Here is a 21,105-nt window from a genome sequence, read left to right as displayed (position 1 = left end):
TACAGTGCAGATAGTTCAGTCCTCAAGATTGGATTTGAAAACCAAACTGGATTTGTGTGGCAGAGTAGTGTGAAGCAGGGTGATCCCAGTCGAGTCTATGGTGTTTAGAGAAGGCGCACAATACCAGGCTCCAAGGGACTGACCGGTGCACTGGTTTCTCAGCTCGGTCTCTGCTGGACTGCAGGTGCTGACATGCTAAGACCCCCTGTGGCCTGGCAAAGCTGCATCACGACCCAGTGAGCCTCAGCTGCTGCTGCGGTGTGATGGATGGCTGCACGTCAGAGACCTGACACATGTTTAAAGGAGTAAATCAATTAGATTGCGTGTAGGAGAAACAGAGATTTCAAAAAGCTGACATGTTTGTGCACCCTGTAGAGAAAGGCCATATGAATGAGGAAGATCACATGCATCATTTCCCTTCCCTACATGCTGTCAGGTGTTCAGCTGGTTTCTCATATTACAGCTGCTATCAGATTAACACTTCTTTTTTTTCTTTTTTTTTAATTATCTAAATTTGTTGTCAACAAAAGAGAATCTTTAAGGCCTTTCTGTGGTTTTCAGCCGAAATAATAAAAGCTCTGTGGTTCAAAGATTAAAAGCAAAGAAATGAAGAAAGCTATAAATATTAGTACTGCAGTAAAATTGTCATGATATAATCATATTATTTTATTAAATTCTCAATTTGTATTATTACATTTGTAATATTTCTTATTTTGTTTAGTATTTTATTTAGTAGTAATATAAAATATTAATACATTTTAATTTATAGTCATATTGATATATAATCAAATTCAAATATAAGGCCAATTGTGCAGCCCCTACAAACAAGGCACAGCAAACCTGGAACTTATTAAAAAAATTGCTTTTAAACTTGCATCCACAATTTCAGAATCAATTTTAATCAGAAAAAAACAATTATATATTGAATTAGCTTTTTAAAATATGGTTATGTTGTCAGATTCCTAATAGTCCTTTTAATGTATTTTATATTTATTGTATATATTTTACACTCAAAATCAGTGCAAAAAACAAAGTCTGTCTGGGCCTGCTTTACTTGTTGAAATTCCTCTCCATTTTATTTGGCCTCATCTTATGAATAAGTGTATTCCTGCTGCATTGTTTCAATACATTATAACCGAAACCTTCTGTGACGGTGTCAAATGGCTTGCAGGGTTTTGTCTGTGAAGAATTGTGCAGATTTCTGGCCTGCTGTGTGGTTTTTGTTTGTTTCTGACTTACAGGATCAGGGTTTACAGATATGCATCACTCTCGACTTTGCTGTCAGTTAGCATGGTGTCACTCAGTTTGACTAGCAGAGAAGCTGCCTGGCTTCAAAGTAGTTGTGAAAGTGGAGTATTGTGAAGGTTGCAGAGTAGCAGAAAGTGTTAATATACAGGGAGAATTTAGTTACACCAGCCGCTGAGCTGGCTTCCATCTTAGAGCAAACTGTGACCATAAAGATATTCAGACAAATATATATTTACTATAACACGCCGTACTTTGACACATAAGTGAGTGAACAACAGAGTCAGTGTTCTTGTGGTCCTTTTTTGACATTTTTAAACCCTGAGGGGTTTATTGCCCTTTGCAAGGGTCTTACATTCATGTTAGTCTGAAAAGAGTAAGGTTTGTGTGGCCTTCAAAAACCCTAGTGGGCCTTCCATTCATCTGCGGAAAGTCCACTGAATATTTGGGTGTACAGCTGTTGTGCGTTGAGTATGAGAGACTGCAGTTTGTCAGCGCTGTTTGCTCGTTCACACTCCACCTCATTAGCTGTGCACTGAAACCTGCAGCACACCATCAGACAAAAACCAGCATGCTATCCATCACAATCTAGCCAGGCATTTAACTGCTTCTACTGATCAAAGCGGACCAAAGCATGTTGCCTTTGAAGCTCGAGATGCTGCGCTTCACATATTTCACTCAGAAATTATATCTCCGGAGGGTGGGGAAAGCTAATTAATAAAGCTTGTCAGATTCTTCAAAGTATTATCATTGCTATTTAACGCAGCTGAACAAGGGTAATTACTGTCATTCTTCTCTTTGCTATTAAAAATGACCTCTCGCTAGAACTGGAGCCTCTAGTGTTTTTTAGAGCAGTGCTTTTCGATTGGTGGGTCGCAATATAAAAATGGCTGCTGGTCTGATCTGATAGGATTGTGGACAAAAGGGCAAAAATCCTAGATACTAAAAATATGATTGTGCATAGTTAGGATATCAAAATAAATACCTCGTTGGCAGAGGCTATTTACACTAACTCCACGCACCAACAGGTGGTTGAGCTAAACAACATTACAAAAGATGGCCAAATATTAGCTTCAGTGGTGGTAAATGGCATAGAGTAGACGGTTTGACTCGACTGACCCGAGACCTTTTCCTGAACTCGTTGTTCTCCCTTTTCACATCTCATATCACATCGGAAAGGCATTTATTTTCAATAAAAATTAAGGAAATAAAGTATCGGGTTTTATAATGTACTGTACTTTCCAATATTTGCAATAAGTAGTATAAATAGCAGAAAATTTTGCTATTATCAGCTATTTTTATATAGTGTAAATAAAATATATTGCTATTTGCAATCAGTGTAATATAGCCAGATAAATATGCCTTAATTATTTATTTATTTACTCGTTTGGGTGCTGAGAGCATGAAACCATAAAATTTTTGCTATTATCAATTTTCTGTATCATTGTCTCAATAATTTACATAATGTCAATCCTGCGTGGTAAAATTAACTAATTTCCATGTCTGATTTAAGGGCATTTTTGTAAATTGTCGTACATTAAACAACTTTGGCACTATATAATCGTGGTCCTGAAGCAAAACCAGTCGAGAACCACAAATTAAAGGTATTTTAGGAGATATTTAGGAGGTATTTTAGGAATATTTTTCAACCGATTAGCTGTTAACTTGTGCACATTGAGAGGAGAACAGTGATGTTTACTGCTTTAATGTCCAATATTAATATGTATCTCATTGCAGTTTTGAGATGCCATCATCATTATGCGTAAAACATGCCCTGAGCTGCCATGAAAATGTATCTATAATCATCCTTAATGCAATCCCTCACTACATAGTTCATTTTGCTTGTAATTTACAGTGATAATCTTGGCATTGGCTCTTGGATATGCTTTAAATTGCCCAATTAGACCAGTCATTTATTCAGTGTGACCAGGCCTCCCTGTAGTGAATCTCAACTCAGGGGATTTGATTTGTGTGTTCGGTGTGTGAGATATTTAACGTGTTCATTTTTTAGCAATATTTAAGCTATAATTGCACAGGGAAAATTAACTAAATAGCCATATTATGCACAGGATATTGGTCCAAAGGGCTCCACAAAACGTGGCCACACTTGAGTAAAATGTTGTAACGCTGCAGTCAGGTGTTTCTATTTTGCACAAGAGTCGACTGTTGATTAATACACATTTATGCATAGCCAAATTTCCCCTCTCACACTTCATTACCACGTTCATCTGTACACATTCAGATTGTTTATTTCTCACTAATTAGTAGGTTAATTGGCTCACTTTGTCTTTTGCAACATATGTCTCAACAGCATTTTGCATTTTGCAATCTTCCTCAAACTATACTCTGACCTAGTTGTCCTTCCTCAAATTGTCTTCCTCAAATTGAGTGGGCTTTTTTTTTTTTGCAGGTTCAATTTATGTAGAGATACAGAATCCATTCCCACATTTTCCTACCTTTTTTGTTGGAGGAAATTGGCTCCCCATTTTTTATATACAGCAGCAGCATGTGATTGTCATGGTCCTTGAGCTACTGCTATATAAGGCAAAATGAGATGGTGGTATATTTTTATTATATGGTATCAGTGAAAATCGCTCTTATAAAACTAATGGCATATTAGAGAGTGACCCTCAGAAACACCCCTATTGATTCCATCAGATCAGATTTTATAGCCCTGTCCTTCCATTATTGCATTTGCTTTCACATTACAGCACTTAGGGTTTTTGTTCTCCTTTCATAATGTAAGGAGGGTTCATCATCACTCTTGATAATCATTGGGAAAGAGGACATATGCATGTTTCCATGGCTGCTGAGGCAGCTCTGGCCTAGACAGCGTCGACACACTATACATAAACCAATATAAGCAAACATATAACCCTGGGTGGGGATGTTTCTTTGTTCTTCCTCAGCTGTGTTCAGGAACATCCATCCTCTGAGGAGCTTCGCTTGTTCTCACCCAGGCTAATGAAAGTGATGATGTCATGTTTTAGATGTTGTCACTTCCCATATATTCAGTAAACACTGGGGTCCAGTGACTATTTTTAAAGCATTCATATCCCACATATGTTTTGTTGTGAGAACTATAAGATATTCTTGATAAACTATTATCTAACGTAGAATTATTCTAGGGTGAAAACTAGCTAGTTTTAAATGCATCAAATATCCCTAAAATGGTGGCTTTTGGTTTGCTTTACCTCAGAAATCTTTCATTTCCAAGCTGTAAACTGATTTGATATTCAGTACATTTTAGTGAAAAATATTTTAAATGTATTTTAATTACCAGCATTATTATTATGCTATTTTATTGATTGGTTGATGTAGTGTTTGTTAGTGAACATTTGTTGCTAGGAAATGGCAAAATAGCCCAAACTGTATTTACGCATGTCAGACTTTGTTTCTAACAGGGCTGCAAAAACTGCACAACTCAGAAATTATGTATAAAATAAAAAAGCTCATCTAATATTGAGTTTGACCTCCTAAGTTTGGCAATCAATAATTTGTGAAGGTTAAGAGTTTTAGGCCCCATTTTGTACCCTATTTGTGCAGTATATTTCTGTACAACACTTACACAAGACTGCTTCTCTAGGGGAGTTATGTGGACATTACAGTTCAGCTCTCTTAATTTATATGACAAATTGTTGTCCCTGTTCTTGGCCTTCTGCATGGAGAGCAGTTTTCTAGGTCTTTATTTTCTTCTTTTTCTCTGAGGAGTAATACCTCAGCTGTCTGCTTGCCGAGTCTCCGGTAATTATTAGCTGTTACGCTGAAACGCTGTGTGTTGGTTGTGACGATAAAAACACGTTTTTCAGTGTCTGACATGTGGCTGAATTAATAAAAGCAACGATTTCTTAAAAGTGATCTGCTAAAACCAGACTGGCTCGTTATGATTAAACCGGGACAGCTACAGAAGATTCAGTTGCTCTTTTTGCTGTATTTATTGTCAGACTGTGGGCATTTAGCTAGGAGCTATCTCTCAAATGAGCTGAATAGAAATGAAATTATCAGGGTATTGCTCTGCTACGTGAGGATTACAATAAATGACTCTGAATATTAAAAGAGATTAATGTGCAAATCTCTTGTCTCTAGCAGTGTTAGCGAATCTGGTTTGTGTTTCAGGCCTTAACAGTGTGTGAGAGGTAGAATGATAACAGAAAATACATTCAGTCTGTCTTTTATCAGAGTCTGTAGAACCATGAAAGAATCGCACAGAACATCGCAAACCATGTAGTTTAACAGCTCATAGATTTCACACTAGACTTTTGCACTAATAGTTCAATATCTGGCCATTTTATGCTTTTACCAGACGCTGCAAACTTGATCGTGACTAGCTTGCTGAAGTCCTTTTCAAAACCAGTCTAGAAATATGATCGAGAATATAGAGTAATATTATAAAGGCAAAATTCAAGATTCTAGTCAACTTTAATGCAAGTCAAGAACAGAAACAGAAACAATAAACTACACCTAAATTCAGCGGGAACTGATAAATTATAAAAATGTTCAAGTCACTGCCACTGCCTCAGTCTAGAATCTGATTGGTTATTAAAAATGTTCATCCTGGTATGTTGTGAAATCGTGATGAGTTTGATCTGTTTGTGAAGATGCATATGAATATTCTTTTAAACATACTGTGATGTGACAGATGAAGATTATTTTCCTTTCTAACACCCTTCATCCCTGTTTTTCTCAGGCATAATGGCTGACAAAGATAAAGATGTGCCAGTGGTTGAGGATGAAGATGAGCCAGATCTGAACTACCAACCTCCGGCTCAGAAAAGCCTGCAGGAGATCCAGGAACTGGACAAGGATGATGAAAGCCTGAACAAGTACAAGCAAACCCTCCTGGGTTCTGGACCTGTGGTGGCAGGTTAGTGTACCTTCACTAAAAACCAGGAAAATATTTTTGAAACACGCCTACTGTATTTTTTTTACTTTCTATATATCAACAAATGCATGAAAAAAAAAATGTATGATGGCTTCCACAAGAACATTAAGCAGGACGACTGTTTTCAACATTGAAAATGTTTTCTGAGCACCAAATCAGTATTATGAAGGATCATGTGACACTCAAGACTGGTTGCTGAAAATTCAGCTTTGCAAACACAATAATAAATTATATTTTAAAATATATTCCAATAGAGAAAAAAATTACATTGCAATAATATTTTTACTGTATTTTTATATAAATGCAGCCTTGGTAGCACAAGAGACTTCAAACAAACAAATAAATAAATTGGCAGTGAGCATTTGATATCATTTTTAGTGGATCACAGTCTCACCAAATAACAAAATGATTAGAATCTTACTGATATTTGACCCACATTTATAGATGCGCACAAATAATGAATGTTTCAAAGAATCTCATCTTCTGAAGATTGCGTTGTCTTCATGTTTAAAGCTGTAACTCGGCTCTCCAGGGACGGCGCTCCCTTCTCCTCCTGCTGTCTAGACTGATTCAGTACCCCCGGGGGACTCCAGTCTTGGTTCAAAGCCCCCAAACAATATCCTCTTAACTCAGAGAAAGAAGGAGAAGGTGGCTATCACTTAGTCTGAAGAGCATGGCTTTGAACTGCTTTGTTTAGAGAAACATGAAACATGAATTATAATTCTACTCACTGCGTAACATTGGATAATTTGCATTTGATATTATGTCCCGCTGTACAATGCATTAATTATAAGATCAGTTATTGTATTTCTCACTCAGTTATTGAGTGAAATAGCTTTGTTTCCCTTCATGAAGAATTGTTTCTGTGATATTATGATCAAAGCCCAGCAATCCTAATTTCTTTTACCACAGGGAAAATCCAAATATACACTTTAAATCCTTTAAGTGTGAACTGGAAATACTTGCTGATACAGTGTTGCTAAAGGCATAAAATGCAGAACATTTGATTTAGATGCAATTTAATTTTCTGTTGAGAATCAATCAACTGCGGTAATTTCTTTCCTTTTTTTTCATTCAAATGCAACTTGTGCCAAGGGTATTTACCTTGTGAGTCCTCTGATTCATAAATGATTCATCTTTGTTTTGTTGGTTATGGCCAGGTTAATAATAGCCTTCTTTCAATATGCTGGAATGGCAATTGTGCTGGTAATTTATAGCGTTTTGTGTTTCAGTGTAATGACCGAAAGATCTGCTTACAGAGATCATCATGACCAGTCAGACCAAAAAGTGCATCTTCTTTTGCCTCTTGAGAACTATGATACAAACCCTGTCTTATATCCTCATTTCCTATATTGTGTATGGAATGAAAATTGTGTCATAATGTCATTCCAAACCTGTATGTTAAGATTGGTGTTATTTTAGTAGTATTTATAGTTTTTTATTTCATTATTTTATTTTTATATTATCAGTTTTCATTTTAATCTTTTTGTAATTTTAAGTGCTTTTGTAATTTAATTTATTATTTCAGTTTTAGTTTAAATTTATTTCCAGTTAGTACTTAGTAACCAAGACAACATTTAATAATGATCAGTACATTATTAAAAAGTTCTCCTTTTGTGCTCCAGGAAGGAAATAAAAATATGGGTCATGAGGGTGAGTAAATGATGGCCGATTTTTCATTTTTGCTGAACTAACACCCTCACTGGGACTGAAAACACTGGAAATATGAAGCAGGTTTGTTCTTGATGTCCATTAATTTGCCATAAGATTTCCTGAGATATAATAGCGGGACTTTGCCAGGGTGATCAGTCATGTTTGGTGCGTGCGGTCCCCAGTGCACAGTTTAGTGAGTGAGCATGCCTGCGGCGGGTAGTGCCACTTGTAGCCATCAGCAGATGATTAACTGTAGTTCCCACTTTTAAAACCAACCCACCCTGCATCAATAACACTGCATCAATGAGACTCGTCCAACAATTTGTTATGTGCAGTTTTACACCGCTAGCTCCCTCTTGGCAGTGCAGAAACAATCCTTCAGTGGAACAATAGAGTTAGGCGCCTAATTTAAGCTAGTCACCTGCCCTGCATGCTTCACAGGACAACTTCTTCGATGGAAGTTCACATATCAAACCTTCACTCCCATATTGTTTCCCAGAGATTTAAATGTCACTTTTTACATCACACAAGGCCATTGTATGCCTTCAGAAGGCTTGAAATATAGCATATGAACCGCTTTTGTAATGCTTTTTGGGTGTTCTTTTGTCACTTTTTGGAGCTTGACAGACATAGTCACAATGCACTATTGTTGTATTCAGACTCAGAAATTCTCCTTTTGTGTTCCATTGAATAACAGAATACAGGTTTGGAATGACATGAGGGTGAATAAATAATGACTGAATTTTTGTTTTGAGGTGAACTGTACCTTTAAGGGGTGGGGCAGCTGCAGCTCTATCACTGTTAAATGTGCTGAGGCTGCATGCTGGGGTCACTAACCTGCACCAGCTCTGTGTCCACCTAAACCCTGACAGGCCCGATCTATTTCTGTAATGGGCGGCGCTCCTATGGACACAAGAAACTAAGGAGGGAATGCATGGTGGTTTATTAGCAACACTAACTGACAAGACTTTAAATGCCTCCTTATCTCATAATGAAGGTGATTATGTTTGTGAAAGACACTGTAGCTCTGTTCCATAACCTAGTGTGCTGCATATTAAAGAAGCTTTGGTGTGTTCCTGATGCAAAGGCTGTCGCAAAAATAGGCAACTTAATTATGCTGCCTTTTAAGATGATACCCCCCCCCCCCCCCCCCCCCCAAAAGGCACCATTGCAGAAAAGGCAATTACAGAATGTATAGCAACCAGTTCAGTGAAACATTTTATCAAAGATTGCAGATAATGAAAAATGAATATAATAATACTGCATATTTTTCTGTTCCTAAAAGTATCAATAAAAATAGTTCAGTGTTATTAAAAATTTTTCATTTAACCAATATTTTTGCTGTATAGTTTTATGCTTAAAATATCTTCTAGTTAGCTTAACAATATGCTAATGTCTACTGTCGAAATCAGTCTTAACCAATATTTGTGTGTATTTTTATGAGTAATCAGAGTATCGTTCCATTAGCTTAGCAACATGCTAATGTCAATCTATAGACATTGAAATCAGTTTTACCCAATATTTGTGTGTGTTTTTATAATATCTATTTTCATGAGTAATTTATTGTCCTGTTAGCTTAGCAACATGCTAACATCATATGGTTAAAATTAATTTTACTCAATATTTGTGCGTATTTTTGAGTAATCAGAATTTTGTTCCATTAGCTTAGCACCATGCTAATGTCAATCTCTATCGAAATCTTTTTTTTTTCCAGTATTTGTATTTATAAAATGTATTTTTTTAATTATCAGACTATCATCCGTTAGCATAGTAACATGCTCAATTCAATTATGAGTCATGTTTCCTGTGTGCTGTGTTTTCTAAATCTATCCATGACCATTAGGATGCTGTCTGTGTTGGCTGCAGGAATTACGTCAGATCACTCGGTTTTGGAACACAGCTTTTCATATAGACGACAGATGAAACAAAGGAAATGAGTGTGAATTGTATGGCTGGAGAGAGCTGTCTTTCCACAAACCTGAATTGATGATGTTCATGTGCGCATATCTGAGATGATTAATGTGTCTTATTTACACACTGACTGGTCAGTTCATTGCAGGTGCACATGAAGGCCTTGTTTCCCCCTTCCCGTTTTCACTCAATTTAGTGTAGTCTAATTGTCTTCCCTCTGGTCTGAGACACATGATGAATGTGTGGATGAATCAGCTTGGACGATTGATTGGGCCAGTAATGCTGGAAAAGCAGGATTCGCAAGAATGGGCAGATTCTGGTGTTTTCCTCAGCCAGGCTTGCAGTGCTACTGACAAGAATGATAGCTCAAATTGTGCGGAAGATGTGAGCTGTTACTTTTCTAAGCGATCAGACTTGCAGTTTTTACCTGACAAAAAATAAAATGGGCTAGAAAATTATGGAGACTTAAAATGACGGAGAATCCTGAGTCATGTCAAAGGATCAGAATACCTTTGAAATTTAAAGTAGGCACTTTTGACTTTTGCCAGTAGGCAACCATCTAGAAACACCCTAGCATTATATAGCACTGTGCTAAAATCACTCAAAACAATTTAGCAACCACATACAACTGTTATTTAACCAGAAAATCACTTTGATCTAAAATAGCACCTGTAGGCTACTACATGCTGACATTAATACATCCAGTAAACGCTCACAGTCGTACTGCTGAAATGAAATCAACTTGTTAATGTCAAATTATTTTTTTTATTCACTACGGGAAAAAGGCTACTCTGATGAATAAGTTGGTTTATCCTATAGTGCAGGTAGCAAATGTTGAGCAGGATTTTTTTTCAGTTTCTCATCTGTTTTATTCATTGCATTGTAGATCCCAGCATTCCTAATGTTCAGGTGACCCGACTCACTCTGATGTGTGACCAGGCCCCTGGACCCATCACCATGGACCTGACAGGTGAGTCTCACCAGAACAATTATTCAACAAGTGCTTTATAATTCAGGCATAATCCAGTTCGCTTACAATGAGGGCTGACGATCACTTAAAAATATAACTGACTTAATTATTCAGATTTATCAGATATACAAATACTGACCGTGACAGTCCCTTGAATGGGATTGTTGTATTTGTTTTGCTTTTAATAGATTATTTTTTATTTTTTTACACACAGTATTTTTAATATTATTATTTGTACTAAAGTAATACTATATTGACCAGTGTTATTTTAGCATGACTTATATACCATTTAGTATTAATTAATATTTTGAAATAGCATTTATTTTTGCATTTACAGGTTTCATTCATTTTCACTTAATGGTTTAGTAAATTTGTGTGATTTTGTAATTTTTTTTGTAATTTTTGGTGTTTTTAGAAATATAGCTTTAAAGGGGTCATATGATGCAATTTCAAGTTTTCCTTTCTCTTTGGAGTGTTACAAGCTGAATGTGCATAGATAAGATCCCTGAAGTTGCAAAGACTAAAGTCTCAAAACCAAAGAGATGTTCTTTATCAAAGTTAAGACTCTGCCATGCCCTCCTAAAACGGCTCATTCAAACATGTCTACGTCACGTTTTGGAAATATTTGCGTAATACCACCCAAATGTTCACGCAAAGAAAGAAGGCGTGGTTTCTGTAACCGCAGTAGTGTTGATGCAGCCATATCAGGGAGACACTGTGTGTTTCTATGCTAAAGCAAAAGCACTTTATTTGGCCTTCTGAAAGTAGATGCATTTAGAAATCATTAAGATTACTTACAACAGAATAGCACAACCCAGATGTTATCACAACGCATTTTATGGATGACCGTTTCGTGAAGCTAGGAGAGGAGGTAATTCTGACTCTGCTATGACAATCTGGCGCTTCTGAATCAGCGACTGTATGTTTTGTTATTAGTTGAAGTATTTGCTATTGACTGTTCAAATGTGGAGTTTTGCGCATCGTGTGTGTGTGTGTGTGTGCGCTCGGCTGCGCGCGTGTGAGAAAGAGAGAGAGAGGGTCACATCACATCACAGTGGAGTCAGCTGTCTTAATCGCAGCCTGTGTACTTCATCACTGTGTACTACATCACTGTGTCTGTCATGTGACTCTGTTCCACTTTTGGGCTTGAACTGATGGTAAAACTAAGGACATTATTAACTGTCTTTACATTTATTTTGAAAGCTGAAGCTCGCGATTATGGTAAGTCGTTACATTTCCAACGAGTGCTTGTGGTGTTCGGCTAATCACAATGCACTGTGCCAGTTGGCCAATCAGAGCAGACTGCGCTTGTCGGAAGGAAGGACTTTGTAGAAAACGACGCGTTTGAAAGAGGCAGGGCATAGAGGACCTACAATAATGTACAGTATTTGAAAAATAATGTGTTTTTTGAACATTAAAGTATGTCAACATATTCTGTTACGCCAAATACACAAAATAATGATCTTTTAAAAAGCATCATATGACCCCTTTAATTGATTTTTATTTTAGTTTAGTTTTTGTAAGTTTAGTACTTCAACTTATTTTATTGCATTTAGTTGCAAAAGCAGTGTTTCTAATTTTAGCTTCCTCTAATATGTGTATTTTATTTTATTTCAGCTGTATTTCAAACAAAGAAATCAAATGAAATGAAATGGAAATGATTTGCAATAGTTCAGTTTTAGTTAACAATAACAATGACATTGACAGCCCTATTTCAAATCCACAGCATCCAGTTTGCATTATTTGCAAGATTAGTATTCGTAGGATAATAGTCGTGTGGGTTGAGGTAAGTGGGTTGAATCTGCGGTCTCTATTGTCCACACAAAGGCTTCTGGTCAAGAGCTTTAAAGGGCATGTGCTTAGTTGACACTATTGACAGAGGCTCAGCAGCGCTGTGCTGAATTCTAATGCTTCACCTCCCCTGCCTTCAGAGGGATGATGTCATTGCTTCCTCTGCCAGACATCATGCAAGCAGATCTGCAACACAAATCAACGCACACTGCTGTATGTAGCCACGTACCCACCTCGATACACTGGAGGGGCCTGTCGGGTCTTTTGACGGTCAGAGCAGGTTTCTGCCGCCCTCCTTTGCCCTCAGCTGGTTCAACAGTGTGTTTCTCTCTTTAACAATGGGAGCACGGCAAAAGGGCACCTGGTTGCTAGGCAATGGGATGATTCTGGGCTGTTTAAGTCAGAGCTTTAAAGTAAGAAGACCTTTTCAGATATAAAATCGGTAACTATCATTTACAGCATGAAGAACCTATGCACCAGCACGTTTCCTCTTTTAGAGCAAAACCAGAAGTGACTCTGCGGTTTGAGTTGGTACAGGAAGGCGTTACCCTTCTAACATTAAGTACATTGTTGCGCTTTTGTGTGTGCACTTCCTGTTTAGCAACTTTTATTCCTAAATTACCTCCTCCCTGACACAAGGGGAACAAAACAAAGTTCATTTCTTCATTGGCTCCCTGATGGCTGGATAGATGGTTAGTTTAGTTGTAACACAGTTTTTTTTATTTTTTTTTGAAGATTCTTCCTTCAAAAGCATAAAAAGTATTACTCCAAAAGTTTGAATGGTAGTAATTTTTTAAATGGGTTTTGCACTGAAATTCTATAAATTCACCTTAATCTATACATATACAGTCATGGTCAGAATTATCGGCACCCTTGGTAAATATGATCAAAGAAGGCTGTGAAAATTAATCTGCATTGTTAATCCTTTTGATCTTTTTTATTTAAAAAATTCACAAAAATCTAACCTTTCATTGGATAAGAATTTAAAATGGGGGAAAATTACGAAATAAATGTTTTTCTCTAATACACATTGGCCTCAATTAACGGCACCCTTTTATTCAATACTTTTTGAAACCTCCATTTGACAGTTTAACAGCTTTAAATTTTCTCCTATAATGCCTGATGAACACCTGACAAGAGATCAGAGACCCTTCCTTCATCCAGAATCACTCCAGATCCTTCAGATTCCCAGCTCCATGTTGGTGCTTCTTCTCTTCAGTTCACCTCACTCATTTTCTCAGGGTTCAGGTCAGAGGACTGGAATGGCCATAACAGAAGTTTGGTTTTGTGCTCAGTGACCCATTTTTGTGTTGGGTTTGAGGTTTGTGTTTGGATTATTGTACGGTTGGAAGATCCAAACATGGCCCGTTATAAGATTTCTAACAGAGTCAGTCACTTATTGATTTTTTATCTGTTGGTATTTGATAGAATTCATGATGCCATGTGTCTAAACAAGATGTCCAGGACCTCCAGCAGAAATATAGGCCCACAACATCAAAAATACAGCAGTATATTTCATTGTACACATGGGGTACTTTTTATCCGTGTTCACCAAACCCATCTTGAGTGTTTGCTGCTAAAAAGCTATTTTTTTTTTATTTCATCTGACCATAGAAGCCAGTCCCATTTGAAGTTCCAGTCGTGTCTGATAAGTGAATATGCTGGAGTTTGTTTCTGGATGAGCTAGGATAATTTTTCATGAAACCCTCCCAAACAACATGTGATGATGTTGGTGCTGTTTGACAATTTTTTTAAGGTTTTCTGACCCCGAGACTCAACTATTTTCTGCAATTCTCCAGCTGTGGTCCTTGGAGAGTCTTTAGCCACTCAAACTCTGCTTCTCACCGTGCATTAGGACAATATAGACACAAGTCCTCTTCCAGGCAGTTTTGTAACATTTTATGTTGATAGGAAATTCTTAATTATTGCCCTGATGGTAGAAATGGGAATTTTCAGTGCTCTAGCTCTTTTCTTAAAGTCACTTCACTAATTTGTGAAGCTGAATTATCTTTTGCTGCACATCAGAAATATATTCTTTGGTTTTTCTCATTATGATGGATGATTAAGGGAATTTGGGCTTTGTTTTCCCTCCTATTTATATTTCTGTGAAACAGGAAGCCATGACCGGATAACTTCATGTTCATAATCACCCTGGAGTCCTCAAAATTGTGAAATATGAATGGGAATATACTTCAGAGATATTTTACTCATAAGAATTTCTAGGGGTGCCAATAATTGTGTCCAACATGTATTTGAGAATAACATTTATTTCATAATGAGATTTTCCCCCATTTTCAATTGTTTTATTTCAATGAAAGGTTAGATTTTTATGATTTTTTTAATTTATTTATTTATTTTAATAAAAGATCAAAAGGATTAATAATGCAGATTTATTTTCAGAGCCGCCTTTGATCATATTTACCAAGGGTGCCAATAATTCTGACCACGACTGTAGAATAAACATATTTTACTGTACAAGAAACTGCAGTCAAACAGCATAAAAAATCTCGCTCCATAGTAAGCAGCTGTAAGCAGGAGCACATTAGCGATCTGTGATCCAGGAACGCAGATGTGCCAGAGTCCTGCTGTAAGTGACAGCCGAGTGCGGCACCTCACGGCGGGACGTCCACTGGGATGGAACACGCTAACCAGACTGAGTTTTTGATGGATGTGGCTGGGCTGACACACGGTGGAGGAGAAAGAATGTGACAGTTAGTGGCGGATGAAGGTGGGGAGCAGAACCTGACTGCACTACAGGCTTGCAAAGCACTCAGCATGACCGCAGAAGTTCTGCTCTGCTGACATTTAGATTAGAGCAGCAGGAAGCCAGGCCTTATCACGGCGCTCTTAATTGAATCCGAATAGTGAGTCCACATCTAAGCAGTTGAATATCTTGCGGTGTTTGTCGCATCCCTTCTGAGAGAAATGTGAATAAAGTAGAGAGGATGCACTCTTAAAGGAATCATTCAACCTAAAAATTTAAATTAACTGAAAATTGAATCACCCTCAAAATATTTAATCACCCCAAAATATAGATGTCACATATGTGCACCTATGTTCTTCATCAGAACAGCTTTGGAGAAATTGTGCATTATCACTTGCTCGCCAGTGGATCCTCTGCAGTGAAAGGGTGCTGTCAGAATGAGAATCCGACAAAAACATCACAGTAATTCACACGTCTCCAGTCCATCAATGAATGTCTTGTGAAGCAAAAAGTTGCATGTTTGAAAGAAACAAATCCATCATTAAAGTTCACACAAAAATGAAAATCCTGTCATTTTAATTACTCGCCCTCAAATCTAAGACCTTTGTTCATTTTTGGAACACAAATTAAGATATTAAGATATTATTAGATATATAACAATTAAGATATTTTTTGATGAAATCCAAGAGCTTTCTGACCTTGCATGGACAGCAATGCAACTACCACGTTCAAGGCCCAGAAAGGTAGTACAGACGTTGTTAAAATAGTCCATGTTACATCAGTGGTTCAACCGTAATTTTATGATTTGTTTAACGATGTTCTTACTACCTTTCTGGACCTTGAATGTGGTAGTTCCGTTGCTGTCAGATTTCATCAAAAATCTTAAAAGTATCTTAATTTGTGCTCAGTAGATGAATGAAGGTCTTGCAGGTGGAACAACATGAGGGCGAGCAATTAATGACAGAATTTTCATTTTTGGGTGAAAACAGGGTGCTCGCCAAAATATTGATCATAAACATAGAATGTCTGCAAACCTCGGCTCCAAAACTACAAGAATGTCTGCATTATGTAAGATATATCTACAGTGGGGAAAATAAGTATTTGATACACTGCCGATTTTTCAAGTTTTTCCACTTACAAAGAATGGAGAGATCTGTCATTTTCATCGTAGATACACCTCAACTGTGAGAGACAGAATATATTAAAGAAAATCCAGAAAATCACATTGTATGATTTTTAAATAACTAACTTGCATTTTATTGCATGAAATAAGTATTTGATACAATAGAAAAATAGAACTTAATATTTGGTACAGAAACCTTTATTTACAATTACAGAGGTCAGACGTTTCCTGTAGTTCTTGACCAGGTTTGCACACACTGCAGCAGGGATTTTGGCACACTCCTCCATACAGGTCTTCTCCAGATCTTTCAGGTTTTGGGGCTGTCGCTGGGCAACACGGAGTTTCAGCTCCCTCCATAGATTTTCTATTGGGTTCAGGTCTGGAGACTGGCTAGGCCACTCCAGGACCTTGAAATGCTTCTTACGGAGCCACTACTTAGTTGCCCTTGCTGTGTGTTTGGGGTCATTGTCATGCTGGAAGACCCAGCCACGACCCATCTTCAATGCTCTTACTGAGGGAAGGAGGTTGTTGACCAAAATCTCACGATACACGGCCCCATCCATCCTCCCCTCAATACGGTGCAGTCGTCCTGTCCCCTTTGCAGAAAAGCACCCCCAAAGCATGATGTTTCCACCCCCATGCTTCACGGTTGGGATGGTGTTCTTGGGATTGTACTCATCCTTCTTCTTCCTCCAAACACGGCGAGTGGAGTTTATACCATAAAGTTTTTTTCTAATAATTGCGCCAACAGTTGTTGCCTTCTCACCAAGCTGTTTGCCTATTGTGCTGTAGCCCATCCCAGCCTTGTGCAGGTCTACAAGTTAATTATTTAAAAATCCTACAATGTGATTTTCTGGATTTTTTAAAAATATTCTGTCTCTCACAGTTGAGGTGTACCTACGATGAAAATTACAGATTTCTCCATTATTTGAAAGTGGGAAAACTTGAAAAATCGGCAGTGTATGAAATACTTATTTGCCCCACTGTATATGATAGTCTGTGTAAAAAGGTTTGTATTTTTGGAGTCCAGGTGTGCCGACTTTTTTCTATTTTTCTATTTTAACCAGAAACAGTGGTTTTGAAGTTATTGCAAACATGCAGCCTTTCAATTCACAAAATGTTAACTGATGAACTGGAGTCATGTGCATTACTTGTGGATTGTTGTGATGATTTTATCAGCTGTTTGGACTCTCATTCTGACGGCACCCATTCACTGCAGTGTTTCTATTGGTGGATAAGTGATTTAAGGTGAAATTTCACATTTATATGGATGTGAAAAGATTGATTTACAAATTCAGAACTGTTTTGTCCTTTCTTGGCAATGCAGAAAATTGATCTTTTAGTAAAGCACTATTCAGTGAGTTATGTTGATAGTGATGAGATGTCTGTGTTGAGCGCTGCAGCAGTGGGAGTAAGGGTGGAACAGGGCGCTCGCATTCTCACCTCGTGCCAGATTCCATTGCTAGAGCCTCCGCTGGGATCTTCCTTATTATCCATCTCCATCTATGGTCTCTCACTACTGCTGTGTGGGAGTCATACAAACAGCATACCAACTACAACTTCAGCAAACTACAACCAACACCCCTGAATCTTTAAGCACAGGGAGAGAATGAACACATAGCTCCCTCATGAACCTTCTCCTGTTCACACAGTTACAGCTGTTTGCAAATTGAAGAGAAGAAAACGCCTCTGAAAATAGCTTTAGGTTTATGCAAATTGTTCAGAAATACTTGACATACATGTTGGCCACATTGAAAGTCAAAATGTAATTTAAACGCGAATGAAGTTTCTTTATTTTTTGCAAATATATACACGTTTCAGTTCAAATGTTTGCAGTCAGTAATTTTAAAAGATAAAGAAGTAAAGAAATTAATATTTTTATTCAGTAAAGGTGTATCGAATTGATTAAAATAATTAAAATTGATTAAAACAGTAAAGACAGTAAAGACTTTTGTTTATATACAGTATATATATATATATATATATATATATATATATATATATATATATATATATATATATATATATATATATATATATATATTATTATTATTAAATGCTGTTCAAAAAGAAAAAAAGTTGAGCCAACTTAAAAGTTTAAGGTAACCATCTTCAGCAGATTTTTGAGTTTTCTCAACTTCTTGTTTTAAGTTTATACAACAGAAAGTTGAGATTTCCTAAAAAATAAGTTGAGAAAACGCAAAAATTTGGTTGTAATAAGAAGTTGGTTGTCTTAAACTTTTAAGTTGGCTCAACTTTTTTTTTTTTTTTTTTTTTACAGTGTAGTAAAGTAACGCATTTACTTTTTTCAAAAAAGTAACGCCAGTTACTTGTTGACTGACAAGTCTCCTGTCCCCTGTTGGGAGAAATCGGAAATGTGAACATGGGCTTTTACATTTGCTATAAATAGAACTTCTTATATTAAAAACAAACAATCAAGCCCTGCTCATATTTAAAAAGTAATGCGAAAGTAACGAAAAAGTAACTTAATGCATTACTTTCCATAAAGTAACTAAGTAACGTAATTAGTTACTTTTTTAGGGTGTAACACAATATTGTAATGCATTACTTTTAAAAGTAACTTTCCCCAACTCTGTGTGTGTGTGTGTGTGTGTAATATGGACAGACAGATCTAGTTTGCATGTTAGTGGTGCTAATCACCATGTCATAAGGAGATCACACACACCACGATTCAGTGCTCACTGTCGCAGATACGGACTAATCCTCTTGTCCAATCAGGATTATGTTATTACAGTGATTATCAGTGCTAGATTTAGTCAATTACAGATAAGGGTTTTTATCTTTGTGATGTAAAAAATGTTTTGAGAGGGCTGGATGCTGCTTCTGTTATATTAATAGCAACATGGCATGTCGGCACATACAAAGGGTCGACTACAAGATGGAGAATCTCCAAGACCAGATCCAGTTCCATTAGATGATAAAGCCCCTACAGTCTAAAAATAGTATCAATGTTGAGATGTGGAACACAGGACACTAAGGAACACATTCTGGCATTTGGCATCATGTGAATAGCCCACAAATCATCATTGATGTTGTTCATTGTATCAATCCCCGATTTCTCCTTCCTCCATCGTCTCTTTCAGTATCCATCACAAAGCACTTAGGGCAGATTCAAGGGATAAATCGCAGCAGTTGCACTTTTGTAAAGAAGCTCTTTGCATTGAACTCAGTTGAACTACAAGAAGAAGGATGCGACCTGCAACATAAAAGGCTCACATTTACAATTCTGATATTGATTTCTGCTGTATTTATTTAAAAATGTAATTACAGCAAGGTTAAATTGCTGTTAATTTCACTCTGGCTAATGTAAATAAACTTTTTTTTTAATATAGGTGACCTCGATGCTTTGAAGAAGAAGAACTTCACCATGAAGGAGGGAGTGGACTACAGGGTGAAAATCCACTTCAAGGTGAATATAAATCAGATTTCTGTCATAAAACAGTCTGCAGTGATGGTCATTCCTTTATAGTTTGGCCTAAAAATACTGTTGTGTACTGTTTTTAGCTTTAAATATGTCATTCTGAGATTGTTAAAAAAGGCAAGTTTTAACAATGCCCTTGAAAGACTGATCCCAAGCTTCTGCATGCTTAGAGCACATAAATGTTTTAAGATATGAAATCCATGGCTAGAAGTGGATAGATTGTTTATTTCCTGTCTTGACCGGGCCAGTGCTATGAACAGCATACAGAAATACAAACAGACACCCTTTCCCAGGCTAAAATTTTCTAAAAATAATACACTTGAAATATTTGTAAACAGATCGGGGTACAATGTAAGCAGAAAATGAGTTTGTGTGGGGGTTTTTTGGGCTGATGTTGAAATGTTTTGTGTTTTATAACAGATTTCTCAAGAACATTTAATTAAAATGGTCACTTTATTTAACTGTGAGTCACACCAGATCATATTCCTGCAAAATAGCATTCTTCACAAAATCCCTTTTGGATCCAGCAACTCAACAATATCTTTCTAGCCCATGATTCATCAGGATTCGATGCAGCTTCACTCAGAAGATAAAAGAGCTTTATAGTTCATGCTCCAACATGCTAAAATAGACAGTATCTGGAGTTCAATGTTATGGGTATTCCCTAAAAGGGCATGGGGTGCGGAGTGAATTCCTAAAGGATCTAACAGGACCTCTGCTGGTGACTCTGTGCTACAACAGGTTGAATGTCCTGAGAATGAAAATGATATGCTAAATTAATAATATTTATTCTAATTCATCCCATCTGTTCCCATTAGGTCAACAGGGACATCGTGTCTGGACTGAAATATGTGCATCTGACCTACAGGAAAGGACTCCGAGGTAAGAGCATCTGTAGTCATGAATTTAAATGTTGGCTTTGACGCTGCAAGTGCTTGAGTCAAGGGTGTATTGATATCTTTATACACACATGTACTGTTTTAATGTGCATGTTTTAAATCAGCATCTTACAATGCCATCTGATAAATATGTTTCACTTGTATTCATATGAAACATCAATTTCTTTATTCAAATGTAAAAAAGGTAATAAATGATTTTTTTAATTAATATGCATATTTAAAAGTTTATTTAATGTTTGTTGAGGCAGTCGTGGTCTAATGGATAGAGAGTTGGACTTGTAACCCGAAAGTCGTGGGTTCGAGTCTCAGGTCCGGCAGGGATTGTAAGTGGGGGAGTGAATAACCAACACTCTCTCCACCTCAATACCATGACTGAGGTGAGACCAAGGCCCCGAACCCCCAACTTCTCCCTGTGCGCCGCAGCATTGGCTGCCCACTGCTCCGGGTGTATGTTCACTACTGTGTGTACACTTGGATGGGTTAAA

The 21,105-nt window shown here is 37.1% G+C and overlaps 1 protein-coding gene across 2 annotated transcripts in view; it reads left to right on the top strand.

The window, feature by feature from the left end:
* The window catches only part of arhgdig (Rho GDP dissociation inhibitor (GDI) gamma), a 30,882-nt gene that overhangs the window by 7,744 nt on the left and 2,033 nt on the right, over window positions 1–21,105 (top strand). For both annotated transcript variants that reach the window (XM_079401354.1, XM_079401353.1), the window contains exons 2-5: window positions 5,933–6,109; window positions 10,578–10,661; window positions 19,633–19,709; window positions 20,540–20,603. In XM_079401354.1, the coding sequence (XP_079257480.1) occupies window positions 5,938–6,109; window positions 10,578–10,661; window positions 19,633–19,709; window positions 20,540–20,603 (397 nt within the window). In that variant the 5' untranslated portion in view covers window positions 5,933–5,937. The remainder of the gene's footprint in view (window positions 1–5,932; window positions 6,110–10,577; window positions 10,662–19,632; window positions 19,710–20,539; window positions 20,604–21,105) is intronic.

Source organism: Barbus barbus (genome assembly GCF_936440315.1).
Source record: "Barbus barbus genome assembly, chromosome: 3".
Classification (NCBI taxonomy): domain Eukaryota; kingdom Metazoa; phylum Chordata; class Actinopteri; order Cypriniformes; family Cyprinidae; genus Barbus; species Barbus barbus.
This window is presented reverse-complemented; position numbering and strand designations above follow the sequence as displayed.